Source organism: Fusarium fujikuroi, chromosome FFUJ_chr07, assembly GCF_900079805.1.
Source record: "Fusarium fujikuroi IMI 58289 draft genome, chromosome FFUJ_chr07".
NCBI lineage: Eukaryota > Fungi > Ascomycota > Sordariomycetes > Hypocreales > Nectriaceae > Fusarium > Fusarium fujikuroi.
In genome coordinates this window covers 1,553,043-1,573,280 of record NC_036628.1, presented here as the reverse complement: position 1 = coordinate 1,573,280, position 20,238 = coordinate 1,553,043, and the positions used below count along the sequence as shown (strand labels likewise).

The following is a 20,238-nucleotide window of genomic DNA, read 5'->3' as shown; positions in this document are numbered from 1 at the left end:
ATATACACCTTTTTGCCCATGCGAACCCTGGCTGCTGGACAAGACGTGGTGGCTGCCTCCTGTCGCACCCCGCATGGCCTTCAGGCCCCTTGATGTAGGTATCTCACTGCGGGTGAGACAACCTCAGTTCGGTTGTTTATTCAAAATCATGTATGGTACCAATCCACATACCCTCTGTTGTTCATTCAGACTTTCGGTGTCCCTCCCCATAATGGACCGGAAGAATCCCAGGGATGCATTCGCAAGATGGGCTGCACTAGGAAAAGAGTCGCCGACACGGCACCCTGGCTGTCTTGTTCATCCCGTTCTAAACCTCCCAATCACTACTCATCGATCAGTGGTCACAGCCATTGACATTTTCATCTCACGGCAGAGCCCGTTGGTCGGGAGGGGCTTTCAGGGCACCCCTGACCTACCAGCTATTGGGAGCTGGCGGGCCCGCAAAACCAACAAATCTGGCGCCGGCCAGATCTGGCTTTTGACATATTTTGCGGGACAACCCCAGTCTCATCTCTGTGTCACCATCCATCATTTATCTGTCAACGATCCATGAGAAGGCTTCGTGAGAATTAAAAAGTCTCCGTCCATGCCCACATTCAACCTCGACAAAACTCACCGCCTTGCATGAGCTCATCGGCCTTGCTCTACCAGATCTAGGACGGGATCACAGCTCACAGTACATTACACAAGTCCTGAAGTGCTCTTTCCATAACGTGGGGGCGTTCTTCATCAGATGCGCCAAGTCTCCCTAGTGGTTAATGCTCCTGACAGCAGAGGAAAAAAAAGCAATCTCTCACAACACCATAGCATGTGGACTAATATCGCCCCTTACCGCTACGGTTCAGGATCCAAAGTTGCCAGTGTCCAACCGATTGGATAGCGCTCAAGACTACGCCGTCGCTTATCTCTCTTTTTGCCAGGTTGTCCTTCGTCATAATGATTTGCATGTGCTGGCACCTATGCCATCAACGGCTTTCTGCATGCTCCAAACGATGAATGACAGCAATGCCGGTCAGATCCAATCGTCCTTCCCTTCTTGAATGTCCGAGCGAGCAAGTTTTACTTTCTCCTCTAGCGGAGGATAATATCTAAAGCCTGATATGCTTTCACCAATACGTGATTACCTGGCTAAAGACAGAAGACCGGAGTTGGTTTTTTTTTTTTTTTTGTTAGACTTTCGGAAGACGTATGTTCTTCGTAAATGGATAGCCAAGGGTCTTGCAGGTTGTGTTCCTCCCTCACCAAGTACAGGCTCAGGGGACATACACAGATCACCCAGTATACGACTTTGTTTTGTCAAACTGGTACACAAAGAAAAGCGGTGACGGTGGCATCGCCAGTCGAATAACCTGGGTGTCACTGGCCAAATCGTCGAAAACACTGGTTTTGAATCTGATTGCTTGTCTCATATGATCACGCCAACCTCGGAACTCGTTGGTGGCTGTGACCGTCAGTATCAATTGATCGCAAATTCGGGGCTACAAAGATTCCGTGCAGGTCATCGCATCTTGTTGAAAACAAAGTTCCCTCTACCTACTCGCATGACTCGTTCATGTCATATTCGCTCGATACCACGAACAGCAAGCAACATGATCCGCGGGGACACTCACCTACAGTTTAAAACATCCGGGACGGTAGAATTGTCTCTTTAACAGGGGCATCCTGGCAAGGCGGGACCCTCAGCGGCAGGCCATCTGAATCAACTGCCACATCGGATCCCCTGCATCTGGCCCCTTCAGTGATATACCTACAGTGATGAATCCATCGTGTGCCCTCAGCGGCTATTGCGTTTTCCGTTACTCTTGTACACTTCTGTGATCTTACACGAGTTCGGACAGCTTTGGTCGGACTTTGACCAGCATATGTATCATTAATGCATTTCGGAACCGTGTTGCAACACAAGCCACTTGATTACTCCTTGTTGTGCAAGCAGTATCACCCCGCCTCGATCGAACGGTGTTCGCCCCAAGGTCGCACTGAGATTCTGTTGAACGATATCAATCAGGGTATCAGTGCATGATCGGGGGAGTAATTGCCTATGGCCGAGGTCTCTTCCTTTCCGTGCATGCATATTACAAGCTGCATAATACCTGTCATGAGACCATCGTTTATGCGATAGCAATACCGATTACTTTGATCAGATGTATTATTATTATATGATGATGATTTTATGGCAAAGAAGCTCTGCCTGCCACGAAGCAGAGGGTAACATACATCGTGGGTATGTATCCACCATAAATAGCAAGCGAATTGACATTTGATTTTGACCAGGAAGTTGTGGGTGTCTTCGTCCGTCCTCTCGTGAGAGTTGCGGTAATTGTGTATTCAAAGGTCATACCCCTCCCTTCGCAGCACCATGTCTGGTTGGGATTTTATCAGATCTTTGCAAACTAATCAAGGGCCCAAGTTCCTGTCATTGTTGACATATGAGCAAGCGAACACCTGATCCTAGTCAGCATTGTTTGAGAGGAGACACCAGGTTCATGTTAACTAACGTGTAACAGAAATAGAAGCGACTCCTGAGCAGACCATTGATTGCATCCTGACAAGTTTCGTTCTCTTTTCTTTTCCCACTTATTATCCCCTCCACTTGCATTGGTCATATTCACGTTCTGTCAAAGAGTCCGGGTATTCTCGCTCGACATAGCCCCGGTCAAGAGTCGCTAGGATCTCGTTGACCTGGTTCTGTTGTATGAATCGATCAAGGTAAATTTTGTGCAATTGACTGTCAGGCACCATTCTGGGCTAGGACGATCGGGAAATGCAACGGTGTCGGCATTGTGAAACTTCAAGGCCCATGGAAAGACATATTTTGTCCCGGTTGGCCATTCAGTTAACTCCGTTTGCAACAAAGAGGTTGGTGTGTATCATGGAGGAAAGTTTGCGCCTAGCATATACTCGGCCATCTATTGTATTGGATGTTATACGATTGCTCACCAGGCCGAGCAATGCAGCCCAACAATCCCTCCAACCCACGGCCAAAAAGCAACTCTTCAGGGTCATATGTATTTCGACCCAATGGTACCCACCGCGATAGTAGCGGTAGAAAGGCGTCTCCCAAACAAAAAAGGAAGCGACTGAGAGCTACAGTCCTGTGTTTGTCTCTCATAGGCTATATGCTGTCATGCCCCATTGTGTCGTGACACGATATGTACCGTGCTTTGAAGCGGTTGGCCTGAGCGTCCTGTCAGACGGACACCAAACCCATCTTGAGCCGCCGTGGCCGGGCTTCCCTTGGCCCCAGGCCACGGACCCTTTCCCCGGTTCGGCCTCTTGGTCGGCCATTTTTCTTCTTCAGCCGGTGCTCCGTGTTCCGCGCCAGTCTCGGATGATGGTGATTGATATTGATGAATGCTACGACATCTCAGTCCTTTGCTATATGGCTCCGGTTTGTGGGCTACGTCGCCCCTGTTCCCCAAGCACTCAGCTAACTAGGCACTTGAGTTAACCTTGAGCTTATGCTGGCTTTGAAGGCTGCCTGAATACTACTGATACTACTCTGTAGTTGCATTGCTCAGATATGGGGGACCCACAGCCACTGTCTCTTCCCCCTTTATAGACCATCCCGAAATCCTACAACCGACAGATATTGCGCTATTCGTACCTGTACAGCAGTTCTACAGCATGAAGCACTACTTTTGCTGATGAAGCGTTGTTGCGTCCTGTATCTTTCCGCTTCACGACACTCCCTATATCCCCCTGACAAACTCTCCCCTTTACGATATGCCATGCACCCACTAACCCACTCGTGTTACCCTCTACCATGACCCGAGGTGTCTTTTGCATCTCCTGAGAAGGCTTCCTGGCTTCACTCCCTTGCCTGTTGTCTGCGTACCGTCACACCGAGGTTCTCAGTTTCTGGAATATCGCGACAAGCCCTCTGTTGGGTAGTCCGCTCCCGTCCAGTTCCACGCGCCCATGCAACAATTGCCTGTGACGGTTTGGCTTCGTCGGTTGGCCGCGTGAAAACGAGGTCGTCCCGCTGTACACCATGGCATCGGCTGCGGCATCTAGGCTGTTGTGATCCCATCGATCAGGAGGCGTAGAACACTAAGGAAGGCCAAGGTAACTTGGCTCGAGTATCACCACTGAATACCAACTTGGTAATTTGCTATGATCTTCAATGACATCCGGTGAAGATGTTGAAGCATCCTCCCGAATGGCGACTGCCCGGTTGTAGGATAGCTAAATTCAAGAAACTATCATTATCACAATTGGTGGTTGTTCACACAGTGTTCTTCGGAACGATGTTCATTCAAGAACAACTGCCGTATTCACATATGGCTATTGGAGTCGCTGTAAATTGTTATAGTGTTATCCAATCTCACGACAACTGTCATCCATAGATTTGTCTACTCGACTCATTTCTCACATCTCGAGCATACACTATAACGCGTGGGCACACATAGTGAACAGGGTGATCTTTTTCCATGATGAAAGCCAAAATAGGGGAGGCTAGAGGAACAGCGAAATTCCGGCGCTCATCATTAAAGGAAGATTAGCTGAGTTTAATGAGTAGGCACGAAAGAATTGCCCTTTGATTTTGTCTGTCGATGCTCAGGGACAACGAATAGAATGACGACCATTTGCTGGTGAAAGCCACGATGCAAACAAACATTAATGTCCTTGATGATTTTCTCCCACTGTAACTTAAGAAGCAGAATAAAAAGACAACTGGGAGCCTTGGATTTATGTCTCGCTCGTTATCACGAGAACTAGATATAAACTCACATCTTTATCGCTCTATGATCCCTCCAAAACAAACTCCCAGATCTAATTGGAGATCGATCTATGTATAACACCTAAATCATAACCCGTGTGCCCTCGACTTATGTCCTTCGGAACACCTTATTCAAAAGTCCGCTTCCTCGCCCTCTTCGAGTTATCTCGTCCGGGGATGACACTGTCCTTGTTTCTTTGCCCTTGCTTGTCATCTGGGGACTCCCATCTGATGCTGCCTCATCTCCACGAAGAACTTCGACATACTCGTCCGACTCTCGATTGACATTTGTCCGGTCAAAGTAACTATCAGCTGCCAATTTCGAATGACCTGGCTCATAAACAGTGGCTTCTGCTTGGGAAGCCTGGCCATCTCGAATTTTGGTCAAGCCGCGATCCAGGTACTCTACCATTTGCGCCTTGGTGACAAAGCTTTCGTCATCAGATCGTCCAACACCGTGAACGTCTTGTGCTTTCTTGAAGAGTGCAGGGAAATGATTTTGAAATTCACTTTCAAGGGCCTTTTCTTGTTCTACTAGTGCTGTGGTCCGCGCCTCACTATGTCCAGGAGATGAACTGAGATGACGTGTCTGGTCCTCTGTTTCCAATCGTGCGAAAAGGGCAGCAAGCTCCGTCTCATTGTTTGGTATGCCTTCACCGATAGGTGCCTCCTTGGGAGCCTCTTTCTCGGCATCGCGGTCTTGAGCGCGGTATACGTGTTTGTCGAATGAGTCACTGAACTCTCGATAATGTCCTTTCAAAATGAAGCATCGTCCGTGCCAGCCACATGCACAGAGCTTCTCCAGTAAGGTATCGGCTGAGGGGCACTCCCAGGGATACTCAAGCCCACGTGAGTAGAATACAATACATCTCGCTTGCTGCCAGTGTGAGAATATCCTCCGACTCTGTGCGTCGGGGAAGGCCCGCTCGATCATATCTAGAGACGCCGGGCGTAGGAAGGATTGGGGGGCACGCAAATGGATTGCGCCCCTGATGTGCGACCTCTGGAATTCTGTCGATGATCGAAGATCGAGTAAAAGACTTTGACCTGGTAGAGAGATGTCCAAAAGTTCACTTAGATTCGCTGGCAAGATCATGTGTGGCCCTTCGTGAGCACCGGCTTTTGAATCTTCGACTCTCAGGGCTGCGAATCGTTGGGAAAAGGCGTCCCTCTCTCTCCGATGGTGGAACCAGACTTCAACATGCCACGGTTCTACTCCCAGGTTTGAAGCGAAAAACGCTTTCTGCCCATCATTGGGCAATGGCCCAGTCTGGTAGTATTCCTCTAGACGTTTCTCCACATGAGGAGAGAACTTCTTGGGTTCTGGAACATCAGAACCAAAAGTGGTACGTCGCAGAGCTTGCTGTTGATTCATAATCATCTGTCTCGTCAGGTTTCCACTACCCCCCAAAGAGGACGACGACTGTTGCCTCTGTAGTGTGGTAGGAGATGTTGTGGAATGCATCGGTCTCATGGATCGCTGCGATAAGCTCTGAGGGGATGATCCGGGTTGTGATGGCATATGCAAGGGCGAGAGTTGCTGAATAGGTGGGAGAGTACTCCTGACCATGGGTCCTGTTTGCCTGCCGTACGCAGGATCCCGAAAAGCTCCCATCTGGCCAGTCAACCCCGTAAGTTCGGTAGGTACAAATGTTGTGCCCGAAACACCCGAAATGAACGATGCGCTGTCATTTTCAGTTGGATAGCGGTTTGCGGGAACCAAGGTCGGCACCGATTGATTTCGGGGCTTCTGAGTCATTAAGTTATTCGATCGGATAAAACCAACGAACGATGTTGCATGGTCTTCTGGCAGCAAGTCCCAGATAGAGACCGGCATGGAGACAAGGAGCATTGTTGAGTGACTCTTGAAAACACCCTGAACCTTGACATATTTGGCCATAGCAGGGAAGGCGCCGAGCCATTGCTCCCATGCGTTGATATCAAGCCGCTGGTCATCCTCCAACGCCAAAGAAATCATGACATGAGGAGTATCTTCGTTGGGTTCAGTGAACATGTAGTCATTCCGTGAGACAGGCGTGGTAGAATCGGCCGCTCGGCCCGTCTCATGGGCCATCGCTGGTGTCGGTAGCAACTCAGGAGATGGCAAGTGATCGCCGCGAGACATGCGAGACATTTCGATACTTGGCGCTTTGTGGTTGGAAGTCATCATGAAATGCACAGGGGTCGATCGGGCCTCAAAGTATTTGCCATTGATGGTGATGGGTCGAGGATGTTTTAATCGAGCAAGAACCTCGGCGTGGAGCATAGCAGCGGAGAAGGCTCGGACACGCCACTCCTGAAGCACTTCAATAAGGGCATTGGTGAAAGAGTAACGACCGGGATCAGGGGCAATGGCGTCCCAGCTCGAAGCTGAGATAGTCTCGGTGATACTGGCTCCACTGGGAAAAGTTGCGCTTGCAGCCCCAGCACAGCAATCTAATAGAATGAGAACATCTGATAGTGAGCGTTCGAGTAGAGTCTGAATCGCAGACCATCTTTTCTCGTTAGACGTGTGGTTGTATGCGGGCTGAGGAGGGTCTTACTGAAGCCATGGCGAATTCGCCTCACGGGTACTGACAAAAGTTAGACGATACTCATGACATGCCGGCGATTAGAACTACTTACGCACACCAGGTGCTTTGCCGAGACTCGTCGATTCTGGCATGGCCACCGTAGTAGACCACGAACAATGTATCCTGGGACTCGTGATCCTTGATCAGCTGACCTATGCGCATCATCAACTCCAGATGAGAGTTCTCTGAAGGGATGGCAAATATGTCAGTGTTAAAGCCATAGTCCTCACTCAAACACTTTTCAAGGTCTTCCAATTCAGGAATAACGAAGAGATCATCCGAGTTCCAGTGTAATAACAATGCTTGTACTTTGCTGTACCTGGCTGAGGACCGTCCACGATTAGGAAAAGCGCGGGCGGCGGACTGGAGAAGAGTTTAGAGATTGTTCTTGTGACGGATAATAGAGACTAACATCTTCAAGTCTTTGTGCGAATTGGCCGATGTGTTTGACATGATAACTAGTACGGCTTGTGTCATGAGTTGCAGACCTGGCATAGTAATCTCCCCCACTAGATGCGGCCTAGGAAGTCGCATTTTTGTAAGTCGTTGTCTTATGTTTGAACGAAGCAAAGGATCAGACACACCATAGGGGGGCCAGTGCTTCTTGAACCTGGACCTTCGACAGGTCTCCGCGAGCGTATGGTAACGTATGGTTGATGATCGGCCATGGCGTCCAATGCGCAACTTGTGAATGAATGTACGGCCTGTTTCGCGGACCGGCCGGAGAACTCAATCGCCTCTGTTGCAACTTGACTGCCGGCTCTTGGTTGTATCCACGCCCTTGGTCGCTGGATTCGAGAATTGGGCAGCTCGGATGTGGTTCTTCTATGGTCTCGCCCTCAATGTGGGTGGGTATCGTGCTCTAAAGCTATAGCGTTTGTCTGCTCACTTGGAAAAAGGCATGATCGTGCGTGTCGTACCGCTATCGTTGGTGGCATGCATGTATGTATGTATGTATCTACGGCCGAGCGTTGTTTCACGGAGGCAGCAATGAGTATGTAAGAGGTAAATCTAGATTCTGGTGTGGTATTATCATCTCGACGGCAGGAGATTATGGAAACGGAGAGGGATGATCGTTGGAGCGACTTTCTTCAATTCGCGACCGAGGCGGCGTGTGGCAGACTCACCCGTCCCTTCCTCAAGTTTGAAATGGAACGAGTGTCCCGTCGGTCCCCAAATAAGCTTAGCGCCGAGTCACTGGCGGTAACCAAAGAGGAAGAGAGTACGAGGGGCAGAAGGGCTCGGGTATTCTGTGACACTAGCCAGTGCCTGATGCCCATACAATCCACGTGTACTGGGTACTTTATTGCTTCTTTCAAGAGCTTCCATTCGGCCAACCACTTCAAGCGTCGGTCACTAAAACCAACGTCACCTTTTGGGAGGAAGCATCTGCCAACCAATTCACACACCGAGCTCAACTACAAGGCGATTCATAAACAAGGCAGAAACATAAAATCTGTTTTTTCATTGGCTAGCTCGTAGCTCATCCTCCAAACGCGATCTAAGTCTACTCCAGAACTTATCGGCACGCGACAAGCTTCCTTGAAAGCTCTCAGGTCGCTCACTTCCATACTAAGCTCTTGTATACCTACCTAGTACCTAAGCAACACACGACACAACCAGGAGCAAGCATCGACTACCGCCATCATGCGTGAGCGTGTCACGTTTATCCACAACGACTATACCCTTGATCCTGAGCAGTTGGACAACCAAGAAGCTGGATTGCTTGGGCCTCAAATCGAGTCAGTCCGTCAGGATAAACTCACTATCCCCTTCGACGAGTTGCCTAGTGAGCTCACCGACATACTCCAAGAGTATGAGGCTCTTCATATCAGATGGGCTAGCCCTGTCAGATCCGAGACACTCGACCCTTTCACTTCACGAATTTCACCCGGGCTTCATGTCTATGTGACTCCGGAATCCCCAAACTCATGTAACCCGTACGTCGTGATCTCGAGTTGTGGCCACTTGAAACACTAATCCAGCATCCTAGAACAAAACTTTGCGGTTGGCTCCAGAGGTTTGGGCCACTAGCCTGTTCAAAGCCAGAGGTCAGTTCCATAAGCCATCTGACCAACGAGATGCTCACCAGTAACAGGCTTTCACCGAGTTTAAGCAACCAGCTACCTCCACAGCCCCGGACTTCTCATTCCATCAAACACTGGAAGATCTACACTCTTTCATAACTATTAGCTCCCGGGAGTTCTGCCCTGACCTGGACACTGTTTGCAATGCCCGACTACGAAGCTTGTTGACCGCGACTAGCTTAGACTTATCCTTTGATAAGTCTGCAAAGGCTCTTGTCGCTTCTGTGCTATGGCCTCTTCGACCCCAAACCGTTGCTGTTCCTGCATCGACGGAAAGAAGGGTTGAAGTTGGCATTTTCGTTAACGACCGCTCGCAACCAAACATGAAGGAGAACGAACTTGGTGTCGCTGGCGTTCTATCCGTACTTGGCGACAAGAAAAAGCCTTCGCCAACCATCTTCACTTTCCCAGCCCGACACCGTCGAGATGAATCTGTATTTACATCTAGATTTCTCACCCCCACAGGGCTTCACCCAACTCTCCAGCTCAGCTTCAGCTCTAACAAGCCTCCAAGTGACGAGGGCGAGTGTGTGCCATACGCATTCTTGACATTACCCAAGGCTATATTTGCGGATCGTTATCAACTAGGAGACGATTTGTTCCTGGCCTCCAAGAACTTGACAGCTTTGCGATACACAACCCTACCCGTGGACTTGGAAGCACCAGCATACACCACAGAGACATGGGGGTCGAGTATTCTGCTTGAGCTCGCACCACCTACCTCTGAAGAAGGGCAGCCGTGGAATGTTGAAATCCCTCTCCACCTGCGATACCTTAAGCCTTCAGTGACTGACCAAGCCGAGGCCGATGTTCCCTACCCTGCTGTCTTCTGGGCATGCTCCTTAGGGGAGGAGACGCTGGAGAACCCATTTGATCGTCTCCATATTGGCTATGACAATCTTTTCCCTCGAGACACTGCCTTCTGGCACGTCAACCCTCAGCCAGAGGGTGGGAGCAGACTTATGCACCGTGTCACCGTCCCTGTCCTTAAGCTCGAGGGCATAGATACAATCAGGTCAGGCACGGCAATTGCTGTTTTGCTAGGTTTTGCCTGGGTACTGTGGAAGCTGGTCGGTGTTATGCTAAAGTCCGAAGAACCAGTGCTCAAGAAGACAGCCCCAAAGAGGTCTAAACAAAACAAGAAAGCTTGAGGCCAAGTTACATGCTGGTTTGTTTGGTCTCTGGTGCAATGGTATAATATAGTATGTAAGAGAGATGTAGATGAGAATTCAACACTGATTAAATCAAGAAGACCAGGATTTTCCTCCCCTACTTGACTATCGGATTTTCGCTTAACTACGGTCTGAAACCTGCCTTATTTAGCACCTACCTACCTATAGTAGGAGGGCATTCTCTATCGCCCGACGCCGACTAAACGCTGTACACGTGACGTCAGACATTCAAGATAGTTAGAACGCATTTCGACCACTGGACTAATTGATGGACTTCTTCAAATATCTCCATCTCCATCTCAAGTGACTTATCGACAACTCATAAAATTTTATTACTGTGACCCTAATTAAGTGATATAATCCAATCAAGGTTACAAGCTACCGTACCGTCCGCTCTGTGTTATCACAATGCCATTTGATGGCTCCAACACCATCATCAGACGAGTCACCCGCGTCGACGTCCGGCCCGGGCCTCACACGAGCGCCAGACTCACCGCAAAGCAAAATTAGACGAAACGTAGCCTGTATCAGTTGTCGTGACTCAAAGGTGAGTTGTCTCGACTGAGCTGAGTTGCGTATGGTCAATGCTGAATCTGGGCTAGGTGCGATGTCGAGCGAGTCCTGTCACGGGACAGCCATGTCAACGATGCGCCAAGTTGCAGATCTCGTGTGTATACGACAGATCACACAAGAGGGTGACAAGGAGAAGGTAATAGTCTGACAACACTACTACGAAAATTACTCTTAAGTTTTCTTCTGCATCAGTGAGTAATATTGACAATATGTAGTAAACTTGAGCTTCTGGAACAAGAGCTCAAGTCCATCAAAGAAGTTGTACAGCCCAAGAGTAACGCAGAGTCACCATCAGTCTCTCAAAGAAACGGAACTGTGTTTCCTACACAGCCATCTCAATTGCCTCCGGTCACAAATGGAGCCGTCTTTTCATTATCCAGCAACCTGCAAAGCCCTCAACAACCCCAGTCGTTCGTGCCATCAGCGGCGTTGCTCGAAAAGACAGAGCCTACAAAACCTCGCATGCTAGATGGTAAATTGGTGTCTGGACAGGATATTGACTGGTACTTTGAGAAGTATGACTCCCCTGGACTGATGCTAGCAGCAGTAAGGCTAACAGCTTCAGGTATTTGCAATACTATCATCCCTATCTACCCATATTGAGGAAGAAAGACCCAGATGAATGCTTCGAAGCATCAACAACTCTCTTCTGGACAGTAATATCGACAGCTTGTCGTCGATATGCTAAAGATGAACAACTTGTAACCGTACTCCTCGATTCTCTTAACCGCGACGTTTGGGGCCTGCTTCAAGCCATTACATTGGACCTCGAGTCTATTCAGACTCTCTTGATAATCTGCACTTGGCCATTCCCGACCATTAGATTTGTCACCGATCCGTCGCCTAATTTTATAAGCAGTGCCCTCAACGCTTGCATGCTTCTCGGCCTGCATACTGGCCGAGGATCTCATCCAAGCTTCTTGATTGGGGGACGCCAGCACATGACATGCACAGACTATGAGGCATCCATAACGTGGGTGTTCTGTAGTATTCTCGCTCAAAGGTTTGTCTGGTCTTATAATGGCGTGTAGCCTTGATTACTGATAATGTGCAGAGTGTCTACAGGCAATGGGCATCCGCCTCCTTTTCTCCAGCATAATGACACCAAGTGCAAGGATGCCATCAAAGATAGTCTTGCGCCGGAGTTGTTCACCTTTTTTGAGCTACAGAAGTTTTCAAATAGATTACATACAGCCATGTATGCCCAGATATCGGCAAGCAATGGGGTTCCTGAAACCATCGTCAAGATGTGGGAAGATGAGTTTGAGCTTCTAAGACCCCTCGTCACCCGTGTCGAAACAGGTAGGCTCCCGGTAACACCCTTATCCAGCGTGTCATTGCTAAAAGCCTCCATTCAGACTTCTCTCGTTTCATAATGCTAGTTGCTCAACTCGAAGTCCAGGCTTACTACTATACCTCGCTCCCTGACCAGCGCCCCAATTTCAACCTCAATACTCTCCGCACATACAATACCTCACAGAATCTTATCAACACAGCCCTCACACTCGAATCAACGTGCCAACTACTTACACACAGTCCCCACTGGGTCTATCGTGCTTTAGTCGATGCCAGCTGCATCCTCCTATCCACGCTACACTCCACTGCTGCCCCGCAACATCTCTCAACCTCAGACGCTGAGGTTGTCGCTGCGCAGGTTCTATCCCTTCTAAAAACCTGCTCAGTTCGTGATAATGACCTCCCCACACGAGGCTCCATCATTCTTGAGACTTTCTGGTCTGTAAGGCATTTACTCCCTAAGTGGGACATTCCTGTTGGTGCATGGCCGGATCGTATAGGTGCTGCCACATCGTATTGGTGTCTCACGGCCTTCAAGAATGCGTTGCAGGAGGCCAGGAATATCACAGATGGTACACAAAAAGGCATTGATGCATTTCGTAAGTCTACACTCTTGGTTAGATGGATTGGGATTGCTCACATGTGCCATCTAGAACAAAGGTTCCCGGGGACCATCAACGGTGATAATGACGAGGGCAATGGCAACACTAACACAGAAATCAATGGCCAAGAACACACTATGGACAATACCATCGATCCCCTCCAGGGAATTGACTGGTCCATGATCATCGATGACTTTGGCTGGATTGGAGAGGGTCCCATGTTTCTTGGGCCAGCATGATAGTCAAAGAAAGCTTCAGTTGAATGGCGACTTCCGGTCCATATCTCTACAGAGAGAGATATTATACTTCCTGCAGTTTTTACTCGGACACAAACCAAATAGATCAAGGGTAAGCTATCCGCGTTCCCTCAGGACAACACCGTAGAGATTAAGTTAAAGCATGTCACATCATAGATAATGAAGATAATTTGAACTTTTGTTCCCATTTGTTTATAATCCAGTAGCTAAATACATTAAGTTTCAGTACAAAACACCATTAAACCTTAACTCCGTCATGCAATCATCACATTCGTCCATGAAAACAATATCACCACTCATCAGTGCTCCTTCAATCACCGGTTTTTACATGTAAGCGCTTAGTCGTAGATGTCCTGATCCATGTCATCCAACATCTCGTCGACTGCATCATCTTCATCAACCATATCTTCATCCTCTCCAAGTTCACTGTCGGGATGGTTGGAAAGCACAACAATCTTGCCATCAATGAGCTCAACACGCGCGTATTCGCCATCGCGGATGTTGTTGCGCAGGATGAGAATAGCAAGACGATTCAGGACCTCCTTTTCGATAAGACGAGAAAGAGGTCGAGCGCCATAAGCCGGCGAGTACCCGCTGTTTCCCAGGTAATCTTTAGCTTCGTCCGACACGTCGATATGGACCTTTCGGCCATTGTCTTCGAGTCGTTTCTGGATCTCGCCAAGCCGAATATCAACAATCTTACGAATCTCCTTGCGTGTGAGACGATTAAAGATGACAACCGAGTTGATACGGTTGAGGAACTCAGGCAAGAAGTAGTTGCGTAAAGCGGTCATGACCAACTCGCGAGTACCGGGGTCGACACGACCCTCCTTGACGCCAGGTCGAACAAGGTATTCTGCACCCAGGTTAGAGGTCATAACCACGATGCAGTTCTTGGCGTCAACGACTCTGCCTTGGCCGTCAGTAATACGCCCATCGTCCATAAGCTGGAGGAGGACAGTGAGAACTTCCTTGGCAGCCTTCTCAACCTCGTCAAAGAGCAAGATTGAGAATGGCTTGCGGCGAAGAGCCTCAGTGAGCTGACCACCAGCATCATGTCCAACGTATCCAGGAGGCGCACCAATCATGCGGCTCAGTGCATGTCTCTCCTGGTATTCAGACATATCAAAGCGGATCATTGCCTTGGCGTCGTCGAACAGGAATTCGGCCAGGGCCTTGGTCAGAAGGGTCTTACCGGTACCCGATGGACCACAGAAAAGGAAGCTCGGCGGCTGATTGGGATTACTAAGACCAGAACGCTGGAGTCGAATGGCGTTGGCGACAGATTGAACAGCTTCCTTCTGGCCAACAACGACCTTGCTGAGCACCTTTTCCATGTGGATGAGCTTCTCCTTCTCAGAGGTACGTAGGCGAGTGACTGGAATGCCAGTCCATCGAGCGACAATCTCGTTGATGTTATCTGCGGTGACGATGTCGGTTACCATGGCGCCACCAGAGTCCGTGGGGGCAGTAGCGTTAAGAGCGGCGTCGGCAGCAGCTTTGCGAGCCTCAAGCTCCTTGATGACAGCTTCTTGTTCTGGAATGGCACCATACTTGAGATCGGCGGCCTTGGCATGCTCAGAGTTATTCATGGCATCCTCGAGGCGCTTCTCGAGATCATCTAGCTTGAGCTTGGCTTGGTGTATCTCCTCACTGCGCTTGATCTCGCTCTGATACTTCTCACGGAGAGGCTGCAACTCCTCTTCCACGTTCTTAGCATCCTTTTTAGCTTGTGCAAGACGAGTCTGGGACGCTTCGTCCTTTTCCTTCTCAAGAGCCGCAATCTCGATCATAAGCTGCCTGAGCTTGCGCTCGAGGGAGTCGATGATTTCGGGCTGAGACTCGCGAGCAACACGAACTGCTGCTGCAGCCTCATCGACAAGATCGATGGCCGAGTCAGGCAGTCGTCGGGATGTAAGGTAGCGCGCAGCCAGATTAGCAGCAGCTACGAGAGCGCTGTCGAGAATAGTGACTCGATGATGACGGTCATATCGCTCCTTGAGACCTCGGAGGATAGAGACCGTCTCAGGGATGCTGGGTTCCTTGACAATAACCTGCTGGAATCGACGCTCAAAGGCGGCATCCTTCTCAACGTACTTGCGGTATTCCGCAAGGGTAGTCGCACCGATACAGTGTAGCTGGCCACGGGCAAGCATGGGCTTGAGAAGGTTGGCAGCATCCATGCCTCCCTCACCGGACGAACCGGCGCCCATGAGAAGGTGGATTTCATCGACAAAAAGAATGATGACATCCTTTGACTCGGTGATTTCCTTCAAGACACCTTTCATTCTTTCCTCAAACTCTCCACGATACTTGCTGCCAGCGACAAGTGCACCCACGTCAAGTGAAAGGAGCTTGCATGACTTCAAGTTATCAGGAACGTCACGGTTGACAATTCTTTGTGCCAGTCCTTCGATGACTGTGGTCTTGCCTACACCGGGCTCACCGATAAGGACAGGGTTGTTCTTGGTTCGTCGAGAGAGAATTCTGACAACTCTACGAATCTCCTCCTCTCGACCAATGACGGGATCGATCTTCTTCTCGCGAGCCATTTCAGTCATATCAATGGTGAACTTGGCCAGGTTCTCATTCTCCTCTTCAGTATCAGCCGTCTTGCTGTCGACTCGCTTTGTTCCCCGAATAGCCTGTACTGCTTCTTGTACCAGTTTGGGCTTGGGAATGTTGGCTTCCTTGAGAGGTCCTTGGATGGTCGAATCCTCAGACAGTGCAGTGATGAGGTGATCCACGCCAATGTATGTATCCTTCTGTACCTTCTGCAGCTCCATGGCCTTTCTTAGCACATTGTGGAACTGAGGTGCCAAAGAGACATGCTCAGGTGGGGGGTCTTGACTTGGGAGTCGAACGAGGGTTTTCTTGAGGGCTCGATCGAAGAGTTGAGGATCGCCATGCGCTCGCTCAACGACTTGTCGGAAGAGTGTGCTTGTGGGAGGAGGACCGTTCTGTTGATCCTTTGAAGGGTCCGGGGGAGGGTCGAGCAGAGACACAGCGAGATGAACCGGTGCAAGCTGGGAGTGGCCGTATTGTTCAGCCAAGGCCATGGCATCCTCCACGGCCTTTTGGGCACGGTCTGTGAAGTCCATGCGGCTATTCATGATTGTGGTGTTGTAGTGAGAGTGTAAACGATGGGTATTTGAAACAAGAGAATTATTTGTGTATGTGTTAGTCGTACAGTAATGTTGCCCAGTTATTAAAGTAGTATGTAAGAGAAGGGCGATGCCAGGTTTTCTGACTTGAGAAGATTGGGTATCGTTTGATGTTGTGGGGTATAGTTGCTTGCTGTACTTTTAATGCAGAGAAGAAAGAAAGTGATCCGGAAAACCGAGGATCAAGAGGTGAATTTATTCACGAATTAGGTGGATCTCATGGAACAATCAAGTCACTCCATGGAAGCATCTGGCGGAGGATATCGTCCGACATGAAGTATCGAGATCTTGATGGCAGGATCCAGCAAGATCAAGTAACATCAATACAAGCTCATGGAAACCTCCAGCCTAACCCATCAGCTTCTGGCAGCTTCCGGATTCTTCGACGTCATTGGAGCAAGGTCAAACCTGGAAGGTCCATACTGAAAGTTTATTGGCTATATCCTTCTTATCTTATCAGCCGATGCTGTCAGTCTGATCTGCTCATACGTTTCCGAAAAGGGTAGCTAAGGCCGTTGGATACCTTAGTTGCAGTTGCCAACTTCCAGGTGAAACGGCCAGAAAGACAAAGATCTCAATGGCGTGAGAGTCGTTCGATACCACAAAGCCAAAACACAAAGTATGGATGATAGCAGCCAGGTTTGATAGTTTGACTGAAAAGTTAAAATGATTGTAGATTAAAACAGCCCCAAAATAGAAATCGACTAAATCATTCTTCCAATCTCACGTGACCCCACGCTCGTCCGTGATTGAACCGGCGATACTGGCATTTTTTCCCATCAGTCTCCAGTACCAAGGCCATCTCAACTTCACAGTGGGCGACCATGAATAAGGCACCGACATCTCGACTGGGCCAATTGCCCAGCTACGTACGGATATGGGTGCGATACGGCCATTTCGGCAAGAAGAAGGATGGCAGAGGATTCCCTCCACCTGAGGGACATGGGGAGGATATCTGGGTATTCGGCCACAGAAGAACGAACCAAATTATTTACAGCTTTGATAAGACGCTAAACGTGAGTTCAATTATATAAAGTTTGTTATAAGCTGCATAGATGTGCTAACTTGATGTCGTAGGGTTTCCACGATCTTAAGCAACTTCCATTCAATGGTAAAAAGACAAAACCCGCCAAGCTTCGAAAAGACTACTGGTCTCCCTTCGCACACATCTCCTTCCCCGCCGGGCGAGGCTCCGTCGGTCGATCTGTCTTCCAAAAATTGCGCGAGTTGAAGCACCTGCACGAGGTAGCATGGGAAGATGATTTCCGATATAAGAACCCCGAAGAGTTCAGTGAAGCCGACCGTAAGCGAGTGGCCCAGCAGAAGGAGAAGGGGAACATGAACCATCGCCCCATTCGAACCAGAGAGGAGCGCGGTATTGCTCTCAACGCCCAGAAGCCAAACTCCGTTGCCGACATAGCGTCTGTTCTGAGCGGCGCTGGCCGCGGTAACAAAATCGTTCTATCAGAAGATGCCGAGGGTGTTGAGAAGAAGCTTTTGGATGTCAAGGTAAGCTGGGCAAACGACCAGGACAGAGAGTACGCCCAGAAGTGGTCTGAAAACGTTACACATGGTCTGTTCGAAAAGCCGAGCTACATTTCGAACGAGCCCGAGAAGAAAAAGGAGGGGGAGAAGGCACCGGAGCCAGTAGCTGAATGAAGAACTCGAAGAGAGGATTCAAATGAACAAAAAGCCTCAGGAGATGGCATAAAAGTTGGTTGGGCTGGCGATTGAATCTTCTACAAACATCCAGGCCTTCCTACTTCAGTCATTATTGTATGTGTTCTACCTCCATTGTACAAAATGTGTTATTTTGGACTCCATCGGGTTGGACTACATGGAAAGGTGTGTCATCGAGTGTCTGGAGACTTTAAAAGGGCATCCCGCAGACAGTTGGCAAATGTTTGTAGATGAAGGAGCATGTATATATTCATCGGGTGGCGTGGTGCCAAATTCGCTGTACCATAATAGCTGTACTATCACTATCAACCAAATCCAAACAGTCATAAATCATTCATTACCCCGGTTCGTCACCAGGTGCAAAAGTCCAATCTGACAGAGGGCGGAAACGCCAGAACAGGTCCAAACCGTAGAGAGAGAGAGAAAGCAACCCCTGAAAAAGCAGAGCGAGCACATAGCTAACTAAGTTAGATGGGTAGCGCAAACTGCTTCAGGTACTCGTAATCAGCTACGTTGTCCTCGACCGTCTTGCGGATAACCTTTTGTGCCTCAGGACCATACTTGGCGGTCCATTCCTTATCTTCTGACTCGGTGGTCATCGTCTTCTTTAGTTAGCAATGTCAGCCTTTTTTTCACCCTACCACAAGAAGCGCGAACGAACAGTGGATGTTGTTGCAGACCAACAGGTGGAGGGATAATGGGAAGGGGGCGATTATAAGAAATCGTTTTGACGTACCTGGTGATGAGTACGGGGCCTCAGAGCCGAGCTCTTGATAGCATCATTGTGCCAGCCATTCCATTTCTGGAAGGCAATGGTCGCATAGTTGCAATCTTCGTCATTCCACTCGAGCATCTCGGGCTTGAAGTCAATGCCCGTCTTCTCGCAGTAGAGACGAATGGTCTTCTCGGGATTATCGAGGAGATCATCAGCGTCGATAACAACGAGGTTGTCCTTGTCGACGATGTTCTCCTTGATCAGGAAATCAAAGAAACGCACGAGCTCCCTGTAACCGGCCTCATTGGGCATGAAGTCATAAAAACCAGTGACTTCGTCCAGAGGCGGCACCGTGCAACGGTAGTATGAGGGGATAGCTCGGCGAGGGTGGCGGATGAGGAAGGTGAATTGGAATTGCTTCAGGACCTCTAGTGGCAAAACTGTTGGGTTGCCAGGCTCTTCCTCTCCCAGAGACGGTGCAACCTTGGTAGGCTTGTTGTCTGGGGCCATGAGGTAGTAGGCCATGTCCTTGATGAAGATTCGCTTGCCCTGGGAGGAGGTGTTAGTACATTGCATCAGTTTGATGAGGGTTCCCGCCAATGGCGATAGAATGATAAGGATACGACATGTAACATTGATAAGCACATTCATGACCATCATGTGTCAATCGAGTGTCTGCTGCAGATAAAAAACTTGGCCATGGCACATGTTTCTTGTTTGGCTTGCAGTTCCCCTCATTCGAGAAGGCGGGGAGGAGTGACGGGGAGTTCGGGGAGTTCGGGCGATCGCATGAACCATGAGGAGAATGGAGGGGAGCTTATACTAACATCTTTACCCGCATCCATGACCTCGTTGAGGACGTCTTTGTAGGTCTTTTGCGAGAAACCACTCTGCTCACGAGTGGCAGTGTCATTTCTGAAACGGTCACTGAGGATCTCAGGACCATAGTAGAAGGCATCTCCAAAGGGTTCGTGAACGCTCTCTAGGATATCGCGGCGGGCCATGAAGACCTATTAAATAACCAGACTTAGCATTATGGCAGAGTGCGCAATCATGACAATTTCAACACTGGGGAGACAGCATGATCTTGGGATCTCGGGGGCTCAACATACCCGCTCAAAGGCCGTAGAGCACGCACGTGGGTGCGTAGCAGTAAAGATAGGGCGGAGCGCCATTTTGGGATAAAGAACCAAGAGTAAAAGGGAGATATAGCAGTTAAGTGTTGTCGCTGCAACATCAAGCTGGAGGAAGAGCAGAAAGGGTGAGAAGAAGAGCAAATCTTCAAGGACAAGAAACAGCAGATCAAGCCATTAAAAGGTATTCGAGACGCCCAGCGCCCAGTAGGCAGGTAGGTACCTGAGTACTCACAGAGTTTGCTGGAGAGCTTCCGGACCATCGC

General features: G+C 49.3%; 6 protein-coding genes; 3 read left to right on the top strand and 3 right to left on the bottom strand.

Moving 5' to 3' along the window:
* Window positions 1–4,829: 4,829 nt before the first annotated feature.
* FFUJ_08606 (uncharacterized protein) lies at window positions 4,830–7,961 on the bottom strand (the record flags this gene model as incomplete). XM_023580674.1 has 5 exons in its annotated part: window positions 4,830–7,215; window positions 7,264–7,293; window positions 7,346–7,656; window positions 7,706–7,813; window positions 7,878–7,961. 5 exons carry the CDS (start codon window positions 7,959–7,961, stop codon window positions 4,830–4,832), a joined length of 2,919 nt encoding a protein of 972 aa, XP_023433412.1.
* Window positions 7,962–8,940: 979 nt separating this feature from the next.
* Window positions 8,941–10,531, top strand: FFUJ_08607 (related to PBN1 protein, required for post-translational processing of the protease B precursor Prb1p; the record flags this gene model as incomplete). XM_023580671.1 has 3 exons in its annotated part: window positions 8,941–9,233; window positions 9,287–9,344; window positions 9,392–10,531. 3 exons carry the CDS (start codon window positions 8,941–8,943, stop codon window positions 10,529–10,531), a joined length of 1,491 nt encoding a protein of 496 aa, XP_023433411.1.
* A 439-nt stretch (window positions 10,532–10,970) lies between these two features.
* Window positions 10,971–13,262, top strand: FFUJ_08608 (related to transcription factor; the record flags this gene model as incomplete). XM_023580670.1 has 6 exons in its annotated part: window positions 10,971–11,099; window positions 11,155–11,261; window positions 11,341–11,690; window positions 11,783–12,128; window positions 12,180–12,427; window positions 12,484–13,262. The coding sequence occupies 6 exons, from the start codon at window positions 10,971–10,973 to the stop codon at window positions 13,260–13,262; spliced, it is 1,959 nt and encodes a 652-aa protein (XP_023433410.1).
* Window positions 13,263–13,618: 356 nt separating this feature from the next.
* Window positions 13,619–16,393, bottom strand: FFUJ_08609 (probable heat shock protein HSP104 (endopeptidase Clp ATP-binding chain HSP104); the record flags this gene model as incomplete). Its single annotated transcript, XM_023580669.1, has 1 exon — window positions 13,619–16,393. The coding sequence occupies one exon, from the start codon at window positions 16,391–16,393 to the stop codon at window positions 13,619–13,621; it is 2,775 nt and encodes a 924-aa protein (XP_023433409.1).
* Window positions 16,394–17,268: 875 nt separating this feature from the next.
* Window positions 17,269–18,103, top strand: FFUJ_08610 (uncharacterized protein; the record flags this gene model as incomplete). XM_023580668.1 has 2 exons in its annotated part: window positions 17,269–17,460; window positions 17,522–18,103. 2 exons carry the CDS (start codon window positions 17,269–17,271, stop codon window positions 18,101–18,103), a joined length of 774 nt encoding a protein of 257 aa, XP_023433408.1.
* A 488-nt stretch (window positions 18,104–18,591) lies between these two features.
* FFUJ_08611 (uncharacterized protein) lies at window positions 18,592–20,014 on the bottom strand (the record flags this gene model as incomplete). XM_023580667.1 has 4 exons in its annotated part: window positions 18,592–18,729; window positions 18,861–19,388; window positions 19,667–19,849; window positions 19,952–20,014. The coding sequence occupies 4 exons, from the start codon at window positions 20,012–20,014 to the stop codon at window positions 18,592–18,594; spliced, it is 912 nt and encodes a 303-aa protein (XP_023433407.1).
* Window positions 20,015–20,238: the final 224 nt, after the last annotated feature.